The 24048-nt window shown below is 42.6% G+C and overlaps 1 protein-coding gene across 8 annotated transcripts in view; it reads right to left on the reverse strand.

The window, feature by feature from the left end:
- The window catches only part of Smoc1 (SPARC related modular calcium binding 1), a 178330-nt gene extending 154485 nt beyond the window's left edge, over positions 1 to 23845 (reverse strand). For 4 of the 8 annotated variants that reach the window (XM_046460861.2, XM_046460859.2, XM_046460856.2 and 1 more), the window contains exon 1: positions 23479 to 23844. In XM_046460861.2, coding sequence (XP_046316817.1) covers positions 23479 to 23577 — 99 coding nt within the window. In that variant the 5' untranslated portion in view covers positions 23578 to 23844. Of the gene's footprint in view, positions 1 to 23478 lie in introns of all 8 variants that reach the window. The other 4 variants (XM_046460863.2, XM_046460862.2, XM_046460858.2 and 1 more) reach the window with 2 other exon arrangements.
- Between the last annotated feature and the right edge of the window lie 203 nt (positions 23846 to 24048).

The following is a 24048-nucleotide window of genomic DNA, read 5'->3' on the forward strand; positions in this document are numbered from 1 at the left end:
CATTATTAAGTCATGTGTAAAACACCCTGCTGCCCAAGGTGAACATCTCAGGTCATTGAACTTCTCTGAGCCTCTGTTTCCTCATCTATAAAATGGGGATAATAAAAATGCTTCCTGGGGCTGGGGATATAGCTCAGATGGTAAGGTGCATGCCTCGCATGCACAAGGCCTTAGGTTCAATCTCTAGCACAACAAATAAATAAATAATTGTTTTAAAAAATTTATCTTTTAAAAAATGCCTTCCTCAGAAGATTATCATAAGAATAAAATGAATTAGTATGTGTAAAAGACTAAGAAAGGTATCTAAACTGTATCTAAAAGTCATATAAGTGTCATAAGAGTTGTGTAAAGTCAGTGACTGTCTCATTCTCTGTTTTGTTCTGTTGTTCTCCTGTGCCCAGAACACTGACTGGCACATAGTAGTCACTCAATAAATGTTGGTTGAATTTGTTGATTTGAATAGAAGAAAACACCAGTTCGGTGTCAGGCTCTTTGCTAGGTCCTTTGATGTGGAAAGATAGTGGCATATTGTACCCTCCCTTGGTCATATCCCCTAAAGGCCAGGTAGCTGGGCATCTGCTTCTGCTGGCACTGAAAAGTGTAACTGGTCTTCCCTCTTCTCTTCCTAGACTCCTCCTACACTGACAACCTTTGCAAAGTGCAGCCACCTGAGCCAGGAAGACGTTTCTGTGATGCTCCACTGAGCACACTCTCTTTGTGTGTGTTTGGAGCGAATAAGTGGATGTGGTGAGCATAAGGAGTTTAGAAGTCTCCGCTCCAGTCTAACAAGGAAAATGTTGAACAAGCTGAAAATCAGCAACTTTTCTTAGAGCCTCCAGAAAGTGGGTCCCACGTCAACCCCTTGTTTTAGTCAGCTTTTTCACTGCTGTGACTAAAAGATCTGACCAGAACAACTGTCGAGGAGGAAAGTGTATTTGAGGGCTCACGGTTTCAGAAGTCTCCATCCACAGACAGCAGGCTCCGTTCCTAGGGGCTCAAGTGAGGCAGAACATCATGGCACAAGAGTGTAGCAGAGGGAAGCAGCTCACATAATCAAGAAGCAGAGAGACTCCACTCACCAGATACAAATATATACCCACGCCCCAATTCCCACCACCTCCAGCCACACCCTACCACTTGTTACCCCTCAGTTAATCCCTATCGGGAGACTTCACTGATTGGGTTAAGACTCTTACAACCCAGTCCTTTCTCCTCTGAACCTTCTTGCATTGTCTTACACATAGCTCTTGGGGGATACCACAGCTAAACCATAACACTACTGCCCCCAAACCTGGAGAGATAGGCAGGCAGATAAGAGAATCTCAGCTTACAAGAGCAGAGACCTTGTGGTAGGAAAACCTAATTCAGCACCTAAACATAAACAGTTTAGGCAGAAACACCTAAACCACAGCTGAGGACTGCTAGAGGCTTAGCCAAAAACTCCAGAGGGCCGAGTCTTGAGGAGACTTTGATGAGTTTTACCTCCAGCAGCCCTACCAGGTTCTCAGAGTGAGAATCAGAGAAAAACCCCCTGTGTGTCCAGCAGTGGGGTGGGGAGAGTAATCATTTTGAAGTATGCCAGAGCATTCTGTTCTTCTTAATAGGGCCTGCCCCGGAGAGACAGAGCTCAACCTGCTAGAGCCTTATCAGAGTTTCACCTACATGGCAGAAGGGAAATATCCAACTTCTGTCTGTGTGGTCATCCTGTCTCCCCCAAGGGGAGAAAAACACTGACAACCACTTGGGAAGTGCACAGTCCAGGACTTCCCCTCTTTTCTGTACTAAAGTCCTATTTACCACAAGACCTTTTACCCATTACATTACGGCTGGTTTTCAACAACAACAAAAAAAAAAAAAATATTACCAGGCATATTAAAAAGCAAAACCAAAGTTTGAAGAAACGGGACAAGCATCAGAACCAGACACAGACATGGCAGAGATGTTGGAATTATCTGATCAGGATTTTTTTAAACTATGATTAATATGCTGAGAGCCCCAGTGGAAAAAGTAAACAACACTTAAGAACAGATTAATGATGTACTCAGAGAAATGAAAAAAATCTAAGAATTAAAAAAAAAGAATCAAAGGCAAGGGATCAAAAACGCTAACAGAAATGAGGAAAACCTTGGAGAGGCTCATGAGTACACGAATCAGAGCTTGAGGATAGGTCAACAGAAACTCCCAAAACTGAAAAACAAAGAGCAAAATATATTGGTAGAGAAAAACCAAACAGAATATCCAACAACTTTGGGACAACCACAAAAGGTTCTAACTTCTCTATAATGGAAGACCAGAAGGAGAAGAAAGAAAGGAATAGAAGGAACACACGGAGTAATAGTGACTAAGAATTTCCCAATATTCACATCAGACACCGGACAATAGATTCAGGAAGATCTGAAAACACCAAACCAGATAAAAGAAAAATGCAGAACATACACAAACCCTAGGCATACCATATTCAAACTGTAGAAAAACAAAGATAAAGACAAAATCTTGAAAAAGCTGGGGGTGGGGAGGAAATCTTGCCTATTCAGAGGCAAAGAATTATGTCTGACTCCTCCTTCAAAAAACATGCAAGCAAGGGCTGGGGATGTGGCTCAAGCGGTAGCGCGCTCGCCTGGCATGCGTGCGGCCCGGGTTCGATCCTCAGCACCACATACAAACAAAGATGTTGAGTCCGCCGAAAACTAAAAAATTCTTAAAAAAAAAACATGCAAGCAAGAAGAGACTATAGTAGAATATTAAAAAAAAAAAAAAAACTACCAACTTAGAATTCAATACCCTGAAAAATTACCCAGTAGAAGTGAAGGAGAAATGGGTTTTGTCAGATAAACAAAAATCGAGGGAATTTGTTGCCAGTAGACTTGACTTGTAAGAAATATTCACAGAATTTCTTCAGAAAGAAGGAAAATGATACAGATCAGAAAATTCAGCTCTACATAAAGAAAGGAAGGACACTGGAAAAGGAATAAGTGAATATTAAATAAACGCTTCCGTTTTTTTTTATTCTTAATGGATCTAACAAATACTATTTAGTTCAAAATAACAGCATCAGCTGTGTGAGGTGGCACGTGCCTGTAAACCCAGTGGCTCGGGAGGCTAAGGCAAGAGGATTGCAAGTTCAAAGCCAGCCTCAGCAATTTAGCAAGGCCCTAAGCAACCTAGCAAGACCCTGCCTAAAAATGAAATAAAAGAGCTGGGGATGTAGCTCAGTAGTTAAGTGCCCCTGGGTTCAATCCCCTGTAACAACAACAACAAAAAAAAAAATAGTAATGATGATAGTAACAATGTATTCAATGATTATAGCTTACATAGAGGAAAAATAAATGATAGCAATGATACAAGGAACTGAAGGAAGAATTAGGAGAACTTGTTATTACAAGGCACTTATACTACCAAATGAAGTGGTGTTGCATTATTTGAAAATGGATCTGAATTAGTTGTAAATATATAATGCAAACTCTAGGGCAATTATTTTTATAAGTTAAAAAAGCAAAATGGTGGTGGCACATCTATAATTCCAGCACTTTGGAAAGCTAAGGCAGAAGGATCACAAGTTCAAAATCAGCCTCAGCAATTTAATGAGGCCCTAGGAAACTTAGGGAGATCCTGTCTCAAAATAAAAAATATAAAGGCCTGAGGATATGGCTCAGTGGTTAAGTACCCCTGGATTCAATCCCTGGTACCACCCCACCAAAAAAAAAAAAAAAACATAATTGATATACTAAGAAAATTGAATCACATAAATGCTCAATTAAAAGCACAATAAGTAGAAAAAATAGACAACAAGAGCAATAAATAGAAAACCGTAGCAAATATAGAAGACATTAACTGAACCTCAATAATCACTTTAAATGTCAATGGTTTGAAAACAGGGTCAACACTCCAACCTGTAGGCACAGTAACTTTCTAAAGGACTCTTAAATCTCAGGAAATAAGGAAACAATACCAAGAAATAATAAATGGGATAGCACCAAATTTATTTATTTATTTTTTTATTGGTTGTTAAAACATTACAAAGCTCTTGACATATCATATTTCATACATTTGATTCAAGTGGGTTATGAACTCCCATTTTTACCCCGTATACAGATTGCAGGATCACATCGGTTACACATCCACGTTTTTACATATTGCCATACTAGTGACTGTTGTATTCTGCTATCTTTCCTATCCTCTACTATCCCCCCTCCCCTCCCCTCCCATCTTCTCTCTCTACCCCATCTACTGTAATTCATTTCTCTCCCTTGATTTTTCTTTTCCCTTTCCCCTCACATCCTCTTATATGTAATTTTGTATAACAATGAGGGTCTCCTTCCATTTCCATGCAATTTCCCTTCTCTCTCCCTTTCCCTCCCACCTCTCGTCCCTGTTTTTAGTTGCTCTCCTTATATCAAAGAAGACATTTGGCATTTGTTTTTTAGGGATTGGCTAGCTTCACTTAGCATAATCTGCTCTAATGCCATCCATTTCCCTGCAAATTCCATGATTTTGTCATTTTTTAGTGCTGAGTAATACTCCATTGTGTATAAATGCCACATTTTTTAATCCATTCATCTATTGAAGGGCATCTAAGTTGGTTCCACAGTCTTGCTATTGTGAATTGTGCTGCTATGAACATCGATGTAGCAGTATCCCTATAGTACGCTCTTTTAAGGTCTTTAGGGAATAGTCGGAGAAGGGCAATAGCTGGGTCAAATGGTGGTTCCATTCCCAGCTTTCCCAGGAATCTCCATACTGCTTTCCAAATTGGCCGCACCAATTTGCAGTCCCACCAGCAATGTACAAGTGTACCCTTTTCCCCACATCCTCGCCAGCACTTGTTGTTTGACTTCATAATGGCTGCCAATCTTACTGGAGTGAGATGGTATCTTACGGTGGTTTTGATTTGCATTTCTCTGATTGCTAGAGATGGTGAGCATTTTTTCATGTACTTGTTGATTGATTGTATATCCTCCTCTGAGAAGTGTCTGTTCAGGTCCTTGGCCCATTTGTTGACTGGGTTATTTGTTTTCTTATTGCTTAATTTTTTGAGTTCTTTGTATACTCTGGATATTAGGGCTCTATCTGAAGTATGAGGAGTAAAGATTTGTTCCCAGGATGTAGGCTTCCTATTTACCTCTCTTATTGTTTCTCTTGCTGAGAAAAAACTTTTTAGTTTGAGTAAGTCCCATTTGTTGATTCTTGTTTTTAACTCTTGTGCTATGGGTGTCCTATTAAGGAATTTGGAGCCCGACCCCACAATATGTAGATCAGAGCCAACTTTTTCTTCTATCAGACACAGAGTCTCTGATTTGATATCAAGCTCCTTGATCCATTTTGAGTTAACTTTTGTGCGTGGTGAGAGAAAGGGATTCAGTTTCATTTTGTTGCATATGGATTTCCAGTTTTCCCAGCACCATTTGTTGAAGATGCTATCCTTCCTCCATTGCATGCTTTTAGCCCCTTTATCGAATATAAGATAGTTGTAATTTTGTGGATTGGTTTCTGTGTCCTCTATTCTGTACCATTGCTCCACCCGCCTGTTTTGGTACCAGTACAATGCTGTTTTTGTTACTATTGCTTTGTAGTACAGTTTGAAATCTGGTATCGCTATACCTCCTGATTCACACTTCCTGCTTAGAATTGCTTTTGCTATTCTGGGTCTTTTATTTTTCCATATGAATTTCATGATTGCTTTATCTATTTCTACAAGAAATGCCGTTGGGATTTTGATTGGCATTGCATTGAACCTATAGAGAACTTTTGGTAATATCGCCATTTTGATGATGTTAGTTCTGCCTATCCATGAACAGGGTATATTTTTTCATCTTCTAAGATCTTCTTCTATTTCTCTCTTTAGGGTTCTGTAGTTTTCACTGTATAAATCTTTCATCTCTTTTGTTAGGTTGATTCCCAAGTATTTTTTTTTTGAGGATATTGTGAATGGGGTGGTTTTCCTCATTTCCAGTTCAGAAGATTTGTCACTGATATACAGGAATGCCTTTGATTTATGCGTGTTGATTTTATATCCTGCCACTTTGCTGAATTCATTTATTAGGATAGCACCAAATTTAAAAACTTCTACACAGCAAAGAAAATAATTAAGAATGAGAAAAAGAGAACATACAGAATGGTAGAGAAATCTTTGCTAGCTTTTCTTCTAATAGAGGGTTAATATCCAGAATATATTAATAACTAAAAAAACACTCAACACCAAATAAATAAGTAAATAAATAACCCAAGTAATCAATTGGCACATGAAAGAAACAGACATATCTCAAAAAAAAAGCAATACAAATGGCCAAAAAATATGTGAAAAAAAAATACTCAACATGATTAGCAATTAGGGAAATGTAAATCACAACTACACTGAGACTTCATCTCACACCAGTCAGAATGACAGCCAGCAAGAATAAAAACAATAAGAAAGGTTGAAGAGGATGTGGAGAAAAAAAAAAAAAAGAACATTTCTACAGTGTTGGTGGGATTGTAAACTAGTATAACCACTACGGAGGTCAATATGGAGGTTCTTCTAAAGACCGGAAATGGAACCACCATATGACCTAAGTACACCACTCCTCAGTATTTATCCTAAAGAATTAAAGTCAGCATATTATAGCAATGCATGCAGACCCATGCTTACAGTAGCACAATTCTCAATAGCCAAAGTATGGAACCAGTTTAGGTGTCTGTCAATGGATGAATGGATAAAGAGAATGTGGTGTATATGCACAATGGAGATTCACTCAGCCATCACAAAAAATGAAATTACACCATTCGCAGGAAAAGGAATGGAACTTGAGAACATTACATTATGTGAAATGATACGAATTCAGAAAATCAAGGGTTGTACATTTTCTCTTATAGGCAGAAGATAGGAAAAAGGAAAAGAAAGGGGTGGGGTCTCATGAAAATTGAAGGGAGATCTGTAGAGAAGAGGAAAGGGATCAGGGGAAGGGAAAGAGTAATACTGGGGAATGATATTCGCTGAGTTATATTGTTATATTGAGTGTGTATTCAAATATATGATGACAAATCCCACCATTATACATAATTATAATGCACCAAGAAAAAAAATATGAAAAAAATCAATTTTTTAAAATTTCAATCGTCTCTATATACCAATTAGAAGTTTTTAGAAGAAAAACAGTTGAATATGACTGGCACAGGCCCCTTATCCCTCCAGGAAGTCTTGCTACTGCAAGGAATTCATTTCTGAAGGCAGCCTGGAGGCCCTGCTGCTGCTGGTAGCCTCAAGTGGAAAAAAGGCCAGTTTGGGGGGGTCAGAGGAAGAAGAGGCCTAGAAGCCAGGCACTGCCCCTCCCACTCCATGGAATCTTCCTGGGCCAGAGCTAGGAACCTAAGTGGGGAGTCTGACCCAGCCCAGACGTCACCAGGAGAGCATATTAACTAGCAGGACCTCCAAATGACGACGCTGTTTCTCAGTCTCACAGAAATAACAAGAAGGTAGTCAGAGAAGGTGTCAGAACTTCTCAAGCTTCCTTCAGATGCTGATCTCAGGAAAACAACCTTCCAGGTCAGGAAAAGAGCAAATGAAAGAAGATCTCAGGAAGGACAGGTATACAGTTGCTGGGAGAAGACACAGCCACACAGCATGTAGAGAAAGGCCATACCAAAGAGCATCGTTCCTCTGTTGACTCCCACTTAAGAGGATCCTCCTGGCCTGTATCAGGTTGGAAAAGGGAAGAAATTTGATTTGTTGCACAAAAAAGTGATGGTTTTGTGTTTTGTTGTTGTTGTTGTTTTCTTTTTTTTTTTTTTAACAAAAGGCAATAGAACCATAGAATTTAAATCTCCCATGTATTGATAGGGTTTTTTAGCTTTAATTCCAAGCGGAGAAATAAAGTAATTGGAGGTTGACATATGAATCCCTCATATGCTCTTATTATGTCTGTTATTTTTATGAACAGTTAACATTTCCAGGGTATCCTGCCATTGCTTCATTTAAACTCACAATGACCCAGTGAGGTGAATAATATCTTCCACCTAGAGAGGAGGAAAGCTTAGGGTTCAGTTATTTTCCCAAAAACACATTGCCAGAAGACAGCAGAGCTACTACCTAATACCATCACTTCCGTCCCAAACACTGCCTCCACATGACTAAGAAAGCCACCAGCCCCTCCAATCTTAGTGGCTCAGACTTGTCCCGTCGCCCAGCAATGGGAAGAGAAATACATCTCACTCTTAAAGCGGATGTAGCTTTAAGGAAAGAAAAGGTACAAACTGGGAATCAGCAACAGATGAAACTGAGGCTGTGAACCTTTTTCTATCTTGATGGGGGAAGAAAGAACAGGACCATATCACCAGGAGAGGGCAGAGGATGGAGATGATGTTTCTCTCTTGGATCCCTGGCTTCAGGTTGTGAGTCTTCCCTAATTCTTTCTAAAGCCTCTGCCAGAGAAGCAAGGAGACTGTCCACAGAAAACAGTCTGGACACTTCGAGACCCTTCTCAAGGAAAACAAAGGGTTTACATTTCAAGCCTCAAGGAGGGTACTGATTTTTAAGGGCCTTCTAAGAAACCACTGTGCCAGCCGTCAAACATGGCTCCTCCACTCCAAACCGTTCTCTCTGCAGCTTGGAGTTTGTCTGGGTTGATCTTGTCGCTGTTAATGAGCATGGGGAGTCTAGCCCCGAGATCTACCTTTACTTCTTCAAATCGTGTCACTTTGCCTGCTCTACTTCCTGTTTCCAAACTGAGACCTCCAGCATTTGCAGAAACCAGAAACCTACCCCTTTGAGGGAAGCAAGAATGCGATGAAATGCTTTTAGAGTCAGGTGGCAAGGACAGTGAGGATTCCACACAGCCTGAGGGTTTGGCCACACATTCCCGACCACTGGAAATTGCTGAATTGGCCAAAGGCAACTCAGAAACACAATCCTCTATAAAAATTCAAGCTATTTCCTTCCCTTGGCTGAAATTCGGCCACTTTCCCAAAAGTTCCAGGGCATCTTTGAAAGGAAAAGTCATGGACAGAACAATGATGAGAGAAGTCTGCATTCTGGCCCTGGCTCTGCCAAAAGTGGGCCCTGCGCCCTCGGGACAGCCCTTAACCTCATGCATGAAAGGAAGGCACTGTGAGAATCTTCCAACCGTGAGCCTATGTGGCCATGCTCCCTCCACGTGGGCCTTCTGGATCATCTTCACATGGCCCACGTATTCCACTCTGAACGTTTCCAAAGTCTGTTTTGTTTTCCTGTCAGTTCCTACTCTTGGAATGTCTGCACTGGGGCTAACCTTGGAAGTCACTGAATCCTCCTGTGCTTAATGAAGGACCTGATCGCACAGTGGGCTCTGACCCCCAATGTTCAACATCTTCTCACTGCAATTCCCACTCCACCGACTCACTGATCTCTGAATGCCACCGATCCCAAATGAGGCACTGTACTTGTCGCCCCAGCATCCCTTCCACTGTCTACCCCTCCAGCAGCCATGTGCAAGCAGGATTGACCCAACCCCCAGTTCCAGAAAGCCTCTCCCCTCCCCTGCCACAGAGATGGGTCTGAGCAATCCAGCTGTCACTCACTTCCTGGCATCTTCCTGACTCAAGGGACTGGCTAGAAGAATGGGCATCTGATCCAATCTCCACCACAAGCCAAGAGCCTAAGTGTTCTGAAACCATCTAGAAGTAAAGACTCTCCTTTTTTCAAGAGAGCTACTGGGAGCCAGTTAGGATGCACGGAACCCCACCCCCACCCCCACCCCAGTCAGTGGCTGAGAAGAACTGGACTTGGGATCAAGAGACACCACAAAGGCAGACAGAAGGAACTTAAAGGTACTGAGTGACCTCTCTGCTGAGCCACTGAATCAAATCAGTGCTGAAATGACAAAGGACCGCATCCTGGGAGGCTCACAGCACAGACACTTACTTCCTCACATCTCTGGAAGCTGTAAATCCAAGATCAAGGTGCTGGCAGGGCTGGTTTCCTCTGAAGCCTCTCTCCTTCTTGGTTTAAGAAAGGCCACTCTCTGGCTGCCTCTTCACAATGCTCTCATGCCTTTGATGTCCCTCTGTGTCCCAATCGCCTCTTCTTACAAGGATACCAGGCAAAGTGGAGTAGGGTCCACTCTAATAGCCTCATTTGAACTTTTTGTTGTTGTTGTTGTTGTTGTACCAGGGATTGAACCCAGAGGCCCTTACCCACTGAGCCACACCCCAGTCCTTTTTGTATTTTATTTAGAGACAGGGGCTTGCTGAATTGCTTAGGGCCTCGCTAAGTTGCTGAGGCTGGCTTTAAACTCGAAATCCTTCTGCCTCAGCCTTCAGAGCTGCCAGGATTACAGGTGTGCACCACCTTGCCCAGCTGAACTTACTTACTTTTTAAAGAGCACTAATTATACTTTTCTAGCTGTTGTTTTCTTTTTCTTTCTTTCATTTTTTTTTGGGGGGGCGGGTACTAAAGATGGAACCCAGGGCACTCTATTGCTGAGCTGCTATATCTCCAGCCCTTTGTAATTTTTACTTTGAAACAGGGTCTCACTAAGTTGCTGAGACTGTCCTCAAACTTGTGATCCTCCTGCCTCCGTCTCCCAAATCACTGGGGATTATAGGTGTCCACCACCACACCTGGGTTCTTTTTTCTTTTTATAACTGATACATAAAAACAAGGATTGATCATTAGATTAATGGGGTAATGTGATGTTTTGGTACATGTATACACTATGTTAATATCAAACTAATACAAACTTAAAAAAGAAAAGAATTTTAAAAGGCCCTACCTTTAAACACAGCTGCTTTCTGGTTTGGGGGTTGAGGCTTTAATACATGCATATAAGGAGGACACGATTCAGCCCATAACACCTGCCTCACATCTGTACCTCCTGTTACTTAAGCCAACAAGTCCCCTTTGTTCAAAACACGTTGTTTCCTGTTATATAAATTCCTAGCCAGGCATGGAAGCTGTAATCCCAGCTGCTTGGAAAGCTGAGGCAGGAAGATCACAAGTTCAGAGCCAGCCTCAGCAACTTAGCAAGGCCCTAAGCAATTTAGCGAGACCTTGTCTCTAAATAAAATACAAAAAGGGCTAGTGGTGTGGTTCAGAGGTTAAGCACCCCTGGGTTCAAAACCCAATACATTAATAAATTAATTAATTAATAAATTAATTAATTTTCAACTGATATAAACACACCAAAGATCACACAAAGCTGATCTAGTTACACCTTCAAGGCCTCCCAATGGGCACCAGACAAGTAAAACCTCTTATCGCTTCCATCAGAAATGGAGCTGGCTCCCCTCCCAAGTCCACCCACCAAGAACTCAGGGCAGTGTCCCTCTCAAATGGCAGTCACATGCAGAGTCAACTGAGAAGGGAGTAATGGCCCTTCAGTCCCCCTCCACAGCAACCCCAGAAACAAGGAAGATGTTGGTAATGACACACAATAGTTATAAGCCCTTTTCAGGACAAACTGTTACAGCAATTGTTTGAAAATCAGTAAAGTAATGAGTCCAACAATGATCGAGGAGTGCTCACATCACAAAGGTTCTGTGCCTCCTACTGGAAATGCAGACCAACTTCCACAAAATACACTGGCAAAAAGAATGATACATATCAAACCTAATCAAACCACCATTTTACAAGTACTATAAAGGATAGAAGAACATGTTGCAAAATACAATAGGAATGCAAGGAACTATTGCTAATTTTCTTTGGTTGCAATATGGTTTTGTGGGTAGTGTTTTTAATGGACCCTAATTTTTTTTTTTTTTTTTTTTTTGTATTAGAGATTGAACCCAGAGGTACATACCACAGAGCCACATCCAAAGCCATTTTTATGTTTTATTTTAAGGTAGGGTCTCACTAAGTTGGCTAGGGCCTCTCTAAGTTGCTGTGGCTAGCCTTGAACTTGCAATCCTCCTGCCTCAGCCTCCTGAGCGACTGATATTACAGGTGTGTGCCACCAGCTCCTGATCTTTTAAAGATAGGCAGTTACTCCTCAACCTAGAATCACAGTACATACGGATAAATTCATTGCAAATTGAGAATATCCTGAGTCAAAAATGCATTTGCAGGCTGGGGATATAGCTCAGTTGGTAGAGCGCTTGCCTCACATGCACAAGGCCCTGGGTTCACTCCCCAGCACCACCAAAAAAAAAAAAAAATGCATTTGCTACACCTAACCTACCGAACATCATGGCTTAGCAACACAGTACACTATGGTGTTGGTTATTTACCCTGGTGATCAAGTGGCTGACTCAGAGCTGTGGTCTGAGTCATCACAGCAGAGAATCATACTGCATATTCCAGTCCAAGAAAAGATCAGAATTCAAAATTCAAAGTATGATTTCTACTGCATATGTATCATTTTTACACCTTTGAAAAATTGTAAGTCAAACCAACATAAATCCAGGACTATCTATATAGGAAAATATTTGCAGATGATGAGCTACAATGTCAGTTTTGCTTCAAGATAATCTGAGCTAGGGAGATGATAAAGATGGAGGGAATTGGTCATGTGAGGTTCGTTGTTGGAGCAGGTAAGCTTCAGGAGGTACATATTCTAGTCCCTCGCTTTTATGTGTGTGTGTGTCTTTGGAAGATTTGGTAATTAAAAAGGTGGGGGGGCGCTGGGATTGTGGCTGTGGTAGAGCACTTGCCTAGCACACGTGAGGCACCGGGTTCGATTCTCAGCACCACATAAAATAAATAAATAAAATAAAGAGGTTGTGTCCATCTAACACTAAAAATATTTTTTTTAAAATAAGTTTTTCTTAATCTTTGTTTACTTCTGCATTGTTCTGCTGTTGTCATTGCTATCTAGTACAAGGGCACTGTTTGATGTACAATAACTTTCAAAAACTTTCTTACAATAAATGTAATTAAGTTTCAAAAAAATAAATAAATTAAATAAAATAAGTTTTTCTTTAGTGAATGGAAAGGACCCAAAGGTAAAGAAAAGTCTAAATTCTTTGCCAAAGTCCTAATGTGTTTTCCAGGATAGCCTGTTTACCAAGTAACACTTTTTATATAAATTTCCCCATTTGACTTTACAGAACATGTCCACTTGACACATCCTCTTTTCAAATGTTATTGGGAATTTCTGAAACACAGGATACATACTCTATCTACAAGTTGAATTAAAAAGTTTAGTTCACAGAAAGTTCCATAGAAATTCACAGCAAACATTAACAGATGACCAATGTATAATATATTTATTTGTATTTGTTTCTTATACAACCCGAGCCTTTAAAAATTTATTCACTCTAATTTCTATAACCTTAATAGAGGAAGGCCTTTCTCTGCCTGACGTGAAAGATAAAAACCACAATTACAGATAAGCTACATAAGGATATAAAAAAAAATGGTTTTATTTTAGGTACTAGGGATTGAACCCAAGGGGGCTTTATCACTGAATCACATCTCCAGACCTTTTAATTTTTAAAAATTTGAGACAGGTTCTTGCTAAGTTGCTTAGGGCCTTGCTAAGTTGCTGAGGCAAGCCTTAAACTTGCAATTGTCCTACCTCAGCCTCTGAAGTTGCTGGAATGATAGATGTGCGCCATCATGCCTGGCAAGGATGTAGAATTTTAATAGATTAAACTATTATCTTTTTATATGACATAAGAAAGGAATCTTTCAGAAATGACAGAAAAACAGATTAATATCTTCAATATTTAATAAAAACTATACCCCTGTTTTTTTAAATTAGCAAAAACTCTGGGTAAATAATTCACAAAAGAAACGAAACTAATGTAGGCTTGTCGGTTATACTCAGAGGATATCCAATTAAATTTGAATTTCAGATAAATGACAAAAAATTTGGTTTTGGGTCATACTTAAATTAAACATTATTTGTTGTTCATGTATAGTTCAAATTTAGCTGGGCATCTTCAATTTGTATTTACCAACTCTGAAAATCCTAAACTAATGGCTCATAACTTTGAGAAAATAATGAATTGCAAGGCATCATGGTTCACACCTGCAATCCCAGCAGTTTGTGAGGCTGAGGCAGGAGGATAGCAAGTTCAAAGCCAGCCTCAGCAATTAGTGAAATCCTATCTCAAAATAAAAAATTAAAAGGGCTAGGGATGTAGCTCTGTGGTTAAATGCCCCTGGGTGCAATCCCCAGTGCAAAAATTAAATAAATAAATACATTATCATTTCAGTGCAAGCCTTCTGTGTGTCCCTTCAACATACTCCTTTCCCACCTCGCCCTCACACCCTACATAAACATGAATGGCAGCTTCATATTCATCATTGCCTTTAATTTTCTCATACATTTTTTCAGCTGTTTGCACCCCCAAATAATGTATAGTTTCCACATACTTTCAAACTCTATGTAAATAGTAGTATGATGTCTATACTAGTGCACTTTGCTTTTATCTCTCTTTTAACTATGAAATTGATCCATGATAATGAATGTAGCTTTATATTAGTCATTTTCAGTGTTATGTAGTAGTCTATTATTTGGACATACCACAATTTATTTTCTATTCTGTTGACGAGCATTTAGCAAGTTTCCAGTGTTTTACAACACCAAGGAATACTGCTATGAACGCCCTTGAACATGTCTCCTCATACACATTCAAGTGCATTTCTTAAGGGCATATAACAGAGCAGAATTACAAGGTCAAGAGTGTGTGCAACTTCAACTGTAATTCTACAAAGTGATTGTACTAATTTATATTCCCACCAGAAGCAATAAATTCATTTTTTACAGTTATATCCTGCTGAGATTCATTGAAAACTCTCCTTTAAAGCAGACTGAGTTCAAAGCCTGCTGAAAATGAGCAGGAGGCCTGGCACTAATAGTTACTAAAAGTCAGCCCTAAGTAGCACTAAAATAAAAATAGCCCTTAAAGTCAGCCCAACATAAGCAAAGGCCAACTGTGTCAAATGTAGACTGAATCCTGGGTTTATTCGGGAATCAGGCTGGATTGAGACAGGTTTGAGATGTGTTCTTAATCATGAATATTCTAATCTTTATTATTTTCCTCTAAGATTCAAAGATGTTCATTGTGAACAAAATTGGTTTAATAATTGCTTAAAATGCATCTCATGGGGCCAGGGCTGTGGCTCAGTGGTAGAGCGCTTACCTAGCACACGTGAGGCACTGGGTTCAATCCCTGGCACCACATAAAAATAAAACAAATAAAATAAAGGTATTGTGTCCGTCTACAACTATATATATATATATTTTTTTTTTTTAAATGCATCTCATAAGAGTTGAATTTCCCCATGATAACCACTAATAGCATGACATAGAATCCACCCATTTCTATACCTAAGCCAACATTTTTTTCTTTTTGCACAAAGGGGACCATATATCCTGGTTTGAATTTTACTTCTTTTTACTGTCCAATATATCTTTATGAGGAAAGAAACCATCTACATTTATTGAAAATTCCATTATTCAATAAACATTTACCAAGCACCTGCTCTTGGGCAGGATGAAGTCTATAAAGAATATTAAGCCACTTCACCATAAGAGACTCCCACTCTAAAAGAAAGAAATAGCAGATGCAGGTCATAATGAGGGCCCCTGTGTATCTATACATTCTATGAGCCCGTTCTTTACTAGATCTTGAATAAATATAGGAGGCAGAATGATGATCCCAAAAAATGTCTGTGTTTTAATCCTAAAAAATGCATGTTACATGGCCAGGAGGAATGAAGGTTAATCAGCTAACCTTAACCTAGGGAGATTAGTCTGCATTATCCAAGTGGGACCAGTATAACTACAAGGGTTTTTAAATAAGGAAGGTGGGTGGGGCAGGAGAGATGGATGGCAGCAGGAGACAATCCCAACCAGCCATCACCGGCTTGAAGATGGTAGAGGCTATGAATCAAGAATTACAGGCAGCTTCTAGAAGCTGAAAAAGGTAAGAGAATGGATTTTCCCCTAGAGCCTCAGGAGAGGAGTTTAGTCGTCTTGGTTTTTAGCCCACTGAGACCCACATCTGACTTCCGGAAATGTGAGTTGTTTAAGCCACTCATTTTGTGGTAATTTGTCACTCCAGCAATAGGAAGCTAACACAATGCTCATTAGCCATCCTCTCCAGCACCTTGGGAAGTAGATGCTGTGCTCTCCATTGGACAGATCGGAAAACTGAGGTCCCAAGAGCTTAAACCACTAGCCCAGAATCAGTGGGCTCAGAATGGGCGGGTTCAGACTGAACTTGAGTCTATCTGCAATCACCTCTGTGCTAAGGCTACCCTGGTCAGCTGGAACCCAGGGCAGATGGGGACACATGCTGTCATGGGAGGAGGCCAAGCACAGGAGGCGGACAGAATTCACCCTGGGGCCTGTCTGAAAGGAGTGGAGGCAGCACTTGAATTTTTTTAAATGATGGGCAGGATTTTGACAGGCAGAAATGGGAATGGTGTGTGGAATAGAGATCAGGATGGAAGTGATTCAGGGCAGATGGAGTTCAGGGCACGTGAAGGTGTCCATCGGAGGTAAAGTTGGGCACACAGTCCATATGGTAGTCACTAGCCACATGAGGCTATAACATTAAATTTAAATTAATTAAGAATTCATGGGCTGGGGTTGTGGCTCAGCGGTAGAGCATTCACCTAGCATGCGAGAGGCACTTGGTTTGATCCTCAGCACCACATAAAGTAAAATAAAGACATTGTGTCCACCTGTAAATAAATAAATAAATAAATAAATATTTTTTAAAATTCAGTTCCTCAGTTATATTTACCATGTTTCAAGTGTTTAATAGCCATGGCTAATTTTGAATAGTTCTGATCCAATTTTCTATCCTTGTGAAAAGTTCCATCGGACAGCGCTAGTGTCTTGTTTTGAGCTGGTCAAGGGCACCGTGTTCCTGAAGGAGTGATGTATGTGCTTTCATAATTCTCCCCACCTCATCCCCTTACTTATTACAGCCTTTTGTGTCCTCTCTCCAGGGCTTTGCAGAACTTTTCAAGACGATGCACAATAAACACCCACAAAAAATATTTTAAATGCCCAGCACTGTCCTGGAGATGCTCAGCTAGTCCCAAACATAGACCATTCTGGGAAGTAAGTCCAGTTTTTTCCACTGTCAGTACTTTTAAAAATCAGCCCTTAGAGAGGGCAGGGGATGGGGCTCAGTGGTTAAGCACCCCTCCCTTCAATCCACAGTATCAAAAAAAAAAAAAAAAAAAAAACAGCCCTTATAGCATCTGATAGTGTAACATAGGTTTCAAGGAGGAGGGGCCAAGCTGATCAGAGGTTAGGGTACTTTGTCAGGTTTCAATGCACCACATGACACATTACTTCTGACACATTATCTCACAGCACCTCACTCAGATCTCATCCTCCTAGTGGCAGGACAGACTCCACAAGACACCAAGCTGCCTCCCCTTTTCTGTTTGTAGAGGCTGCCCCCACCCTGGCTCAGAAAAGGGAGGCCGAAATCAACAGAGCAGCATCCTGTGAAGTATGCAGAACTTCACACCTAACAAGCCTAGGTGGTAGCCAAAGGTAAGGTTATGTTGTGATCTAGCAATTGATTTCAGAATGATGTCAGATGCAAAGGAAAACCCAATTAGTTGCTAGAATGACCTGTGTTGCTTTGGGCCTTCATGGAAACGGCTGGAAGTGTTCATGGAGATCCAATTCTCTTAGTCCCTCGGTGACTCATGGCCACGCAGTGCACGTACTGTGCACAATGCCAACCCTGTTTGGCAGGCCTCACCGGCTGCTCCGATCAATTTCTCATCAGCAACTCAACCCTTGTCCTCTCCCAAACAGCTCCACGGTGACAAACACAGAAGGGGGTAGGGGGCCCTCTGCAATGACATCCCCCACCACTAGCAGCAATGCCAGAACTTGGCTGCCTAAACAATAAATCTCTATGTGGTCTGGGGAGAAAGGGTACCCTGTACCTGCTAAGCAGGGCCATGCACCCCACCCCCAGCTCCTACAAAGAGAGGAGAAGTGAGAAGATGGGAATGAAGATGGGCATTGGAAACAGAAACAGGCCTCCCTGGCCCCCAGCCATTTAGGGGTTCAGACACACAGGTTGACCCCCTGAGCAAGGGAGGAAGAAGACTACCCACTGGCAGCTCAGCAAACCAGCTGATGTCTATTTATGCCAGGGCCTGAGCCTGCTCTGCATCTCACTGGCCCAAAACACAATCACTCCCCAATGAGCTATTTTAGATGGGGCCACATGCACATCTGGAAAGGGAGAAGGGGGAGCAGAAGGAGTCCCTGACTCTGGGAATATTTGTTTATTTGACTTCAGGTTCAGAGAATTGAATTAATCGTAATCCTTGGTTCATGACACACTCAACATTGATTTATGCAGGGCCCATTTTGGTACTTAATAAACCATTAGAACTTGAATAATGGACAATATCTTCAAACCCATCCTCTTTCTCCCCTCTAAAGGTCAGGTATCAGCCCTAACTCACACCACTATATGGTTTCCCCAGCAATCTAATGCCCTGGCCTCATCCTAACTTCCCCCCTGAGTCAGAGTCTATTATTACTTTGATTTTCTTTCATATCATTTTATTGTAGCTATATAGCTATTCCTGAATAGTTTTTCTCTAATTGTTGTTATTTATGCAAGTTTATGGAAGATGTCATGCTGCATCTTTGGTACATTTCTTTTATTGGCTATTGTATTCGTTTCCATTTTTACATGTCCCTGTTGTTCACTTGGGCTGAGTGTAACTTTCCACTGTGTAAATTCATCAGTTATTTACCCGCCCTCCCACGGATGGGCATCTGGGCTCTTTCCAGGCTGCAGGACAACAGTTTCGACAGTTTCTTGGGCGTAGATACCTGGGAGTGCAATTGCTGGGCCATGAGGAATGTGAATATTCAACTTCATGAGATGATGAGCTGATATACTGAAAACTTTTCCAGAAAGTTAGGGCGGGGGGAGTGTCTCATGAAAATCAAAGGGAGATCAGTTCTAGAGGAAAGGGACCAGAGGGAGGGAAGAAGAAAGGGAAAATACTGGGAATGATACCAGCCAAATTATTTTGTGCATATACAAATACTTAACAAGGAATCCCACTATTTACAACTCTAACGCACAAATAAAAAATTATGGGGAAAAAGGTTTCCATTTTGATTGTATTTCCTAGAGATTCTTAGGTGATTGTTTCCTCTTCATTGCTTATTTGATTGTTTTTTGGTTTTGGGGGTTTTTTTATTGTTATTGTTATTGGGGTTTGGGGGTTTTTTGTTTTTGTTTTTGTTTTGTTTTGTTTTGTTTTTGTCTTTTGTACTGGGGATTGAACCCAGGGGTGCTTAACCATTGAGACACATCTACAGCCCTTTTTTGTATTTTATGTAGAGGCAGGTCTTGCTAATTTGCTTACTACCTTGCTAAATTGTTGAGGCTGGCTTTGAACTTGCAATTCTCCCGCCTCAGCCTCAAGCCACTGGAATTAAAGGAATGTGCCACCACCCTGGTGCCTCTTTGATTCTGTTTCTTGAAATTTCATGTCAGCTTTACAAAAATGTTTAAGTCATGTTCTCAGCCTAACACCTGAGCAGCATCTCAGCTAAATCCCTCCACATGGAAAAGAAGAGGGTTTTTTTGGTTTTGTTTTGTCGGTTGTTTTTGGGTTTTGTTTCTGTTTTTGTTTGGTATCAGGGACTGAAATAGAGGTGCTTTACCTTTACCACTGACCTTTTCATTTACCAGCCCTTTCATTTTTTTGTATTCTGGGACAAGTCCTTGCTAAGTTGCTGAGGATCTCGCTTTGTTGCCAAGCTGGCCTCAAACTTGTAATCCTCCTGTCTCAGCCTCCCCGGTTGCTGGGATTATAGGCATGCACCCCTGCACCAGCAAAAGAAGAGTTCTTGATGAGCATAGATAATAGGAAGAGCATCTAACCAGAACAAGGACCCACCCTGGTCCAGACATTGGTTCAGACTAATCCAATGGAAAAGAAAAGTCTAGAAGCTGCTTCACTTTTGGCAAATACATCTACTCCACACTGAGTCCCCTTTTTGTCGTACTTCATGCATGATCCTGTCTTGTTAAATGAAACAACTTGCAAGTCCCTTGAGGACAGAGTAGAGACCTTATTCATCAATATGCTCCTCACATTCTGTCAATATTTATAGAAATGAATTGGACTCTACAGTGACCCTAGCCTGATATTAAGATGTTCATTACAGAAAGATTAGTAGAAGGCCAGACACAGAAGCTGTTCAAAGCTGACAGTGATTAATTCTAACCAAAAATTAGGAGCTTCAGAAAAATTCTTAGGTAGTGATACTGGAGCTGGGTTTGAAGGATGAATCAAGTAATCAAGAGGAAAAGAAAATAAAGAATATGCCTAAAACAATTAAGATTCAGACATCTTGACTTTCTGATTTTCTCCTGTTTCTCAAATTCCCAAAATCTATTTCCTGCCTCTGGTCATGCTAAAACACCAAAAACAGGGAACCTGTGAATCACTGTTAAACGTGCATTGTCTACATTTATTTGTTTGCCCACAAACACCAACAACAGGCACCTGGTCCTGTGCTAAACTCTGGGAATATAATCATGGACAAGATGGTCTCAGTCCCTGCCCTCACCTGGCTCCCTGTCTTTAAGGGCAGACAGAGGATTAAACAAAGTAGTTGACTCGGTCTGCCCATCAAACAGACTCCATCAGCCTGGGGGAGCCCCTCCCCTTCCCCAAAACATTTTCAGTAAATTATGCAGGATTAAAGAAATAACTGCCTGCATCGTAATTAAAAGAATCCTGCCCAGCATCCCAGGTAGGCAGGCAGTTGCTCAGAGCTGAGAGACCCAAAAATCGGGTGCTTCCTACATAATAACCTCCAATCTGATACTTGATAGCTGCTGGTTTCCAGAGTCAAACAAATGTCAGAATTTTATGAAGGAAGGCAGGAAGCAAATAAGGGGGCAAGGATTGGGGTCTAGGCCTCAGGGGAGCTCAATTAGTGAGCCAGATAAAGTTAAACTGAAAGGGCATGTTCTCAGTTTCCTAGAAAGCCAGCTGGAAAAGATGCCAATCCTTAAGCCTCTGTCACTCAAAAGATTAACAGAAGAGACCTAGGGGTGCCCAAAGGGAATTCTGCAACAAGCCAGATGTTTCTGCTCTTCTATGACGCCACCGATCTCAACCAGAGCCACACTTGTGGGGCCACCAAGAAGCCGGAGTCTTCTGGAATAGGCTGAAGTTCAAACCTAAGCCTTTATCAATACAGACACTTAAAAACATTGTTAACACTTTCTCTGCAGAATTTCCTAATGCCTCTGGGTTCAGAATTTTCTCACTGAGCCCTCTGTCCCTTTAACAGGAATGGCATCTCTGGTTGGATGAAAACTCCTTGCAGCTTCTGGATGGTGTGGAAAGCATACAACCTTTAAATCCATATGAGCTGGGCTTTGGCTCCCAGCGGCACATTTATGCACCATGAGTAGTTCAAGCACTGGTTAGTCTCCATGAGTCTAGCTTCCTCTTCTGCAAAATGGCATGAAAAACACCCACCTTCTCATTTGTTCTCAGGATCAGAAATCATGTGAAGTGCCGAGCCCAAAAGTTCATAAAACTCATAGATCGTAGTACCTATTATTGCCTATAGTGCAACAAGATAACCATATAGTAAAGATGCCAGTTTTCTCTTGGAATTTTCTAACCATTAAGTGTACATGTTCCTCTGTGCACATGGGTGTGTGTGTTTAAGAGAAAGAATGGGAAAAGAGAACAAGGAAAAGAGCTGTTCCTACTGTGTTCCATCACTTCTAGCAAATTAATAAGCTAAAGAAGTTGGAGGGAAACCTTAACCAAAATCTCTGCTTTCTCCTAAAGTCCCTAGCTTTCCCCTAAATGTTGCTTCCTCCAATTTCAGGAGGCAGGGAAGGAGAGCCATATGGCTTGAGACGTTAGACATGCCCAGCAGCAAATGAGCCCCCCACCATTTGTCTGAGGGCCTCTCTCCTTTCGACCCTCCTGTGGGCGGGCATCCAGATTTCAGTCGGGGTGCTCTGGTCTGCATCTCTGTCTTGACTGTTCCTAATTATTGGAAGGAACGCTGTGGATCGCCTGACCTCAGAGTTTAAAGAGCTTCAAGTCCTAATATCAAACCAAGCAGCTTCATTTAAAAGGCATCCTCATCTGCATCCATAAAAGTCACTCCCAGAGCCCTGACTTGCCCCAGCTTTGGGAATGCCTGCTGTCGAGGATTTATGACACGCCCTGGATCTAATCTGCCGCACTTTAACTGCTGCTGTTGCACATCTGGTCATAAAAGCAAGGGCCAGCCCAACACGGGGACAAACACTTTTCTTTCCTAAGTGGCTGCAAATCTGATCTCACAGTGATAGCTGGGCTCAGATGTAATCGGCCAGCATATGGGCAGTCATTAAGGCTTGTCGGGCTTTGCAAAGCTTTCCCTCCACACACGACAGCTATAAAGATGATTCTCATATAGGAAAAGCTATGAATAAAGAAGCTGCAATGTGAACAGGTGGTAATGGGACTAGTCATCCTGGAAACAGGGCTGAAGACTATCCAGGAAAGGCCACAAGTTGGCTAAGGAGCCAATCTTGTTTTCACAAAGATCCTGAGCTACCTTCACGGCTGGGACTCCCAGCTGCACTGGGAGGTAAGCGGCTATCCCAAAAGGCAACTGCCTTGACCAAAACCGATGCTTGACCAGAGATTGCCTGGATTGTTTGGCCAAACGAACCACTAGGTGGTTTAATAGTACATTTCTTACGGCAGTGAAATTCTTTATTAGACCAATTGGAGGGGGTGGGGAGAGCAATAATCTAGACCAGAAATGAACACAAAGCTGTCGGTTCCAGGAGATTTTACAATGCCCTGGACAGCCTGTCCTGTGCACAGAATTGGCACGTTTCGTGTCGTTCAGAAACTCCAATCGGACCAAGGTTCAACAAGTAATTCAACCTCTGGGCGCTGAAACCAGGGGAAGAGACCCTTGAACACCGCGCAGCTCTTCGCAACCTCTCCACAGCCCCCCACCCCTGCCCCTCCTCCAGGGTTGTGCCGGCAGGAGAGAGCATTAAAATTATCTGCTGTGGGTTTTACGAGCAGCGATCGCTTTTTAAAACAACAACAACACAAGGTCCTTGTGTGGCTAGCGGGTAACCTAAAACTCTCCAGGCAGAGCTGCCCCCCGCCGCCTGCCAAGAACGCCAGCGCGCCTGGACTGGCGCAGTGTGAGACCACAGGGAAGCCCTACTCGAGCCGTGAGCGAGCTTCCCTCGGACACAGGAGGCGCCTGTAAGGGTTCTGGCGCAAAATGCCATAGAAGAGACTAGGAAAGAAAACCCACCAGTGACAGTTCGCAGGGTGTGTGTGGTGGGGGGAGGTCTGTGTTGCCAGAAATGGGTGGAGGAACGGGAGAAAATTTTATTCTTGCAACTTCGCCAAGAAGCCCGCCCCGGGACTGGGATAGTAGAGGGGGAGCGGGGCGGGGGGGGGGGGGAACAAGGTCTGACACCTCCCTCCCTTCCCCTTCCTCCCGCCCCAGGGATGAGCGGCAAAACGACCTCCTCTCCCTCCGCAGGTGGGCTCGCGGCTCGGGGCGCACTTACCCTGGGGCCCGTGGTGCGGTGACCGCGAGCTGGGGACAGCTGCACCAACACTAGCAGCAAATGGGGCGTAAGCAGGCGGACGCAGCGCGCGGGCAGCATGGTGCCAGCTGGGCCGGGCAGCCGGTGGCGGGCAGGGGTCGTGGGCTGGGCGGGGCACACACCGCGCCTGCCTTCCTACGCTTGGCGCCCTCGCGGCGGCGGCGGCGGAGAGCAGGCAGCGGGCCTGCGGCGGGGTCTGGCGGAGGCTGCAGCCAGAGGACACTGTCGGTCATGAACAGCGAAGGCGGGGAGCTGGAGCGCGAGCGTGTGCTCGACGCGCGGCTCACGCGGCGCTCGGCCCGGCCACGGCTGCAGCAGGTTGGATGCCTGAGCCCGGGCCATGGGAATTCCCATTATAAACCCCGGGGAGGAGCGGGGCGGGGCCCGGCGGGCCTGACTGACGCGCCGAGAAGCCTGTAGCGACCGACCCTCTGGCAGGTGAAAGCCAATGGGAGAGGGGCGGCTCGTGGTCAACCCCCCCACTGAGGAGCGACACTCCTATGCTCCGCCCGAGTGGACTCCAGGAGAGAC

The sequence above is a fragment of the Marmota monax genome, unplaced genomic scaffold, assembly GCF_021218885.2.
Source record: "Marmota monax isolate L192 unplaced genomic scaffold, Marmota_monax_Labrador192_F-V1.1 WCK01_AAM20220418_F8-fsc00001, whole genome shotgun sequence".
In the NCBI taxonomy this organism is placed as follows: Eukaryota; Metazoa; Chordata; class Mammalia; order Rodentia; family Sciuridae; genus Marmota; species Marmota monax.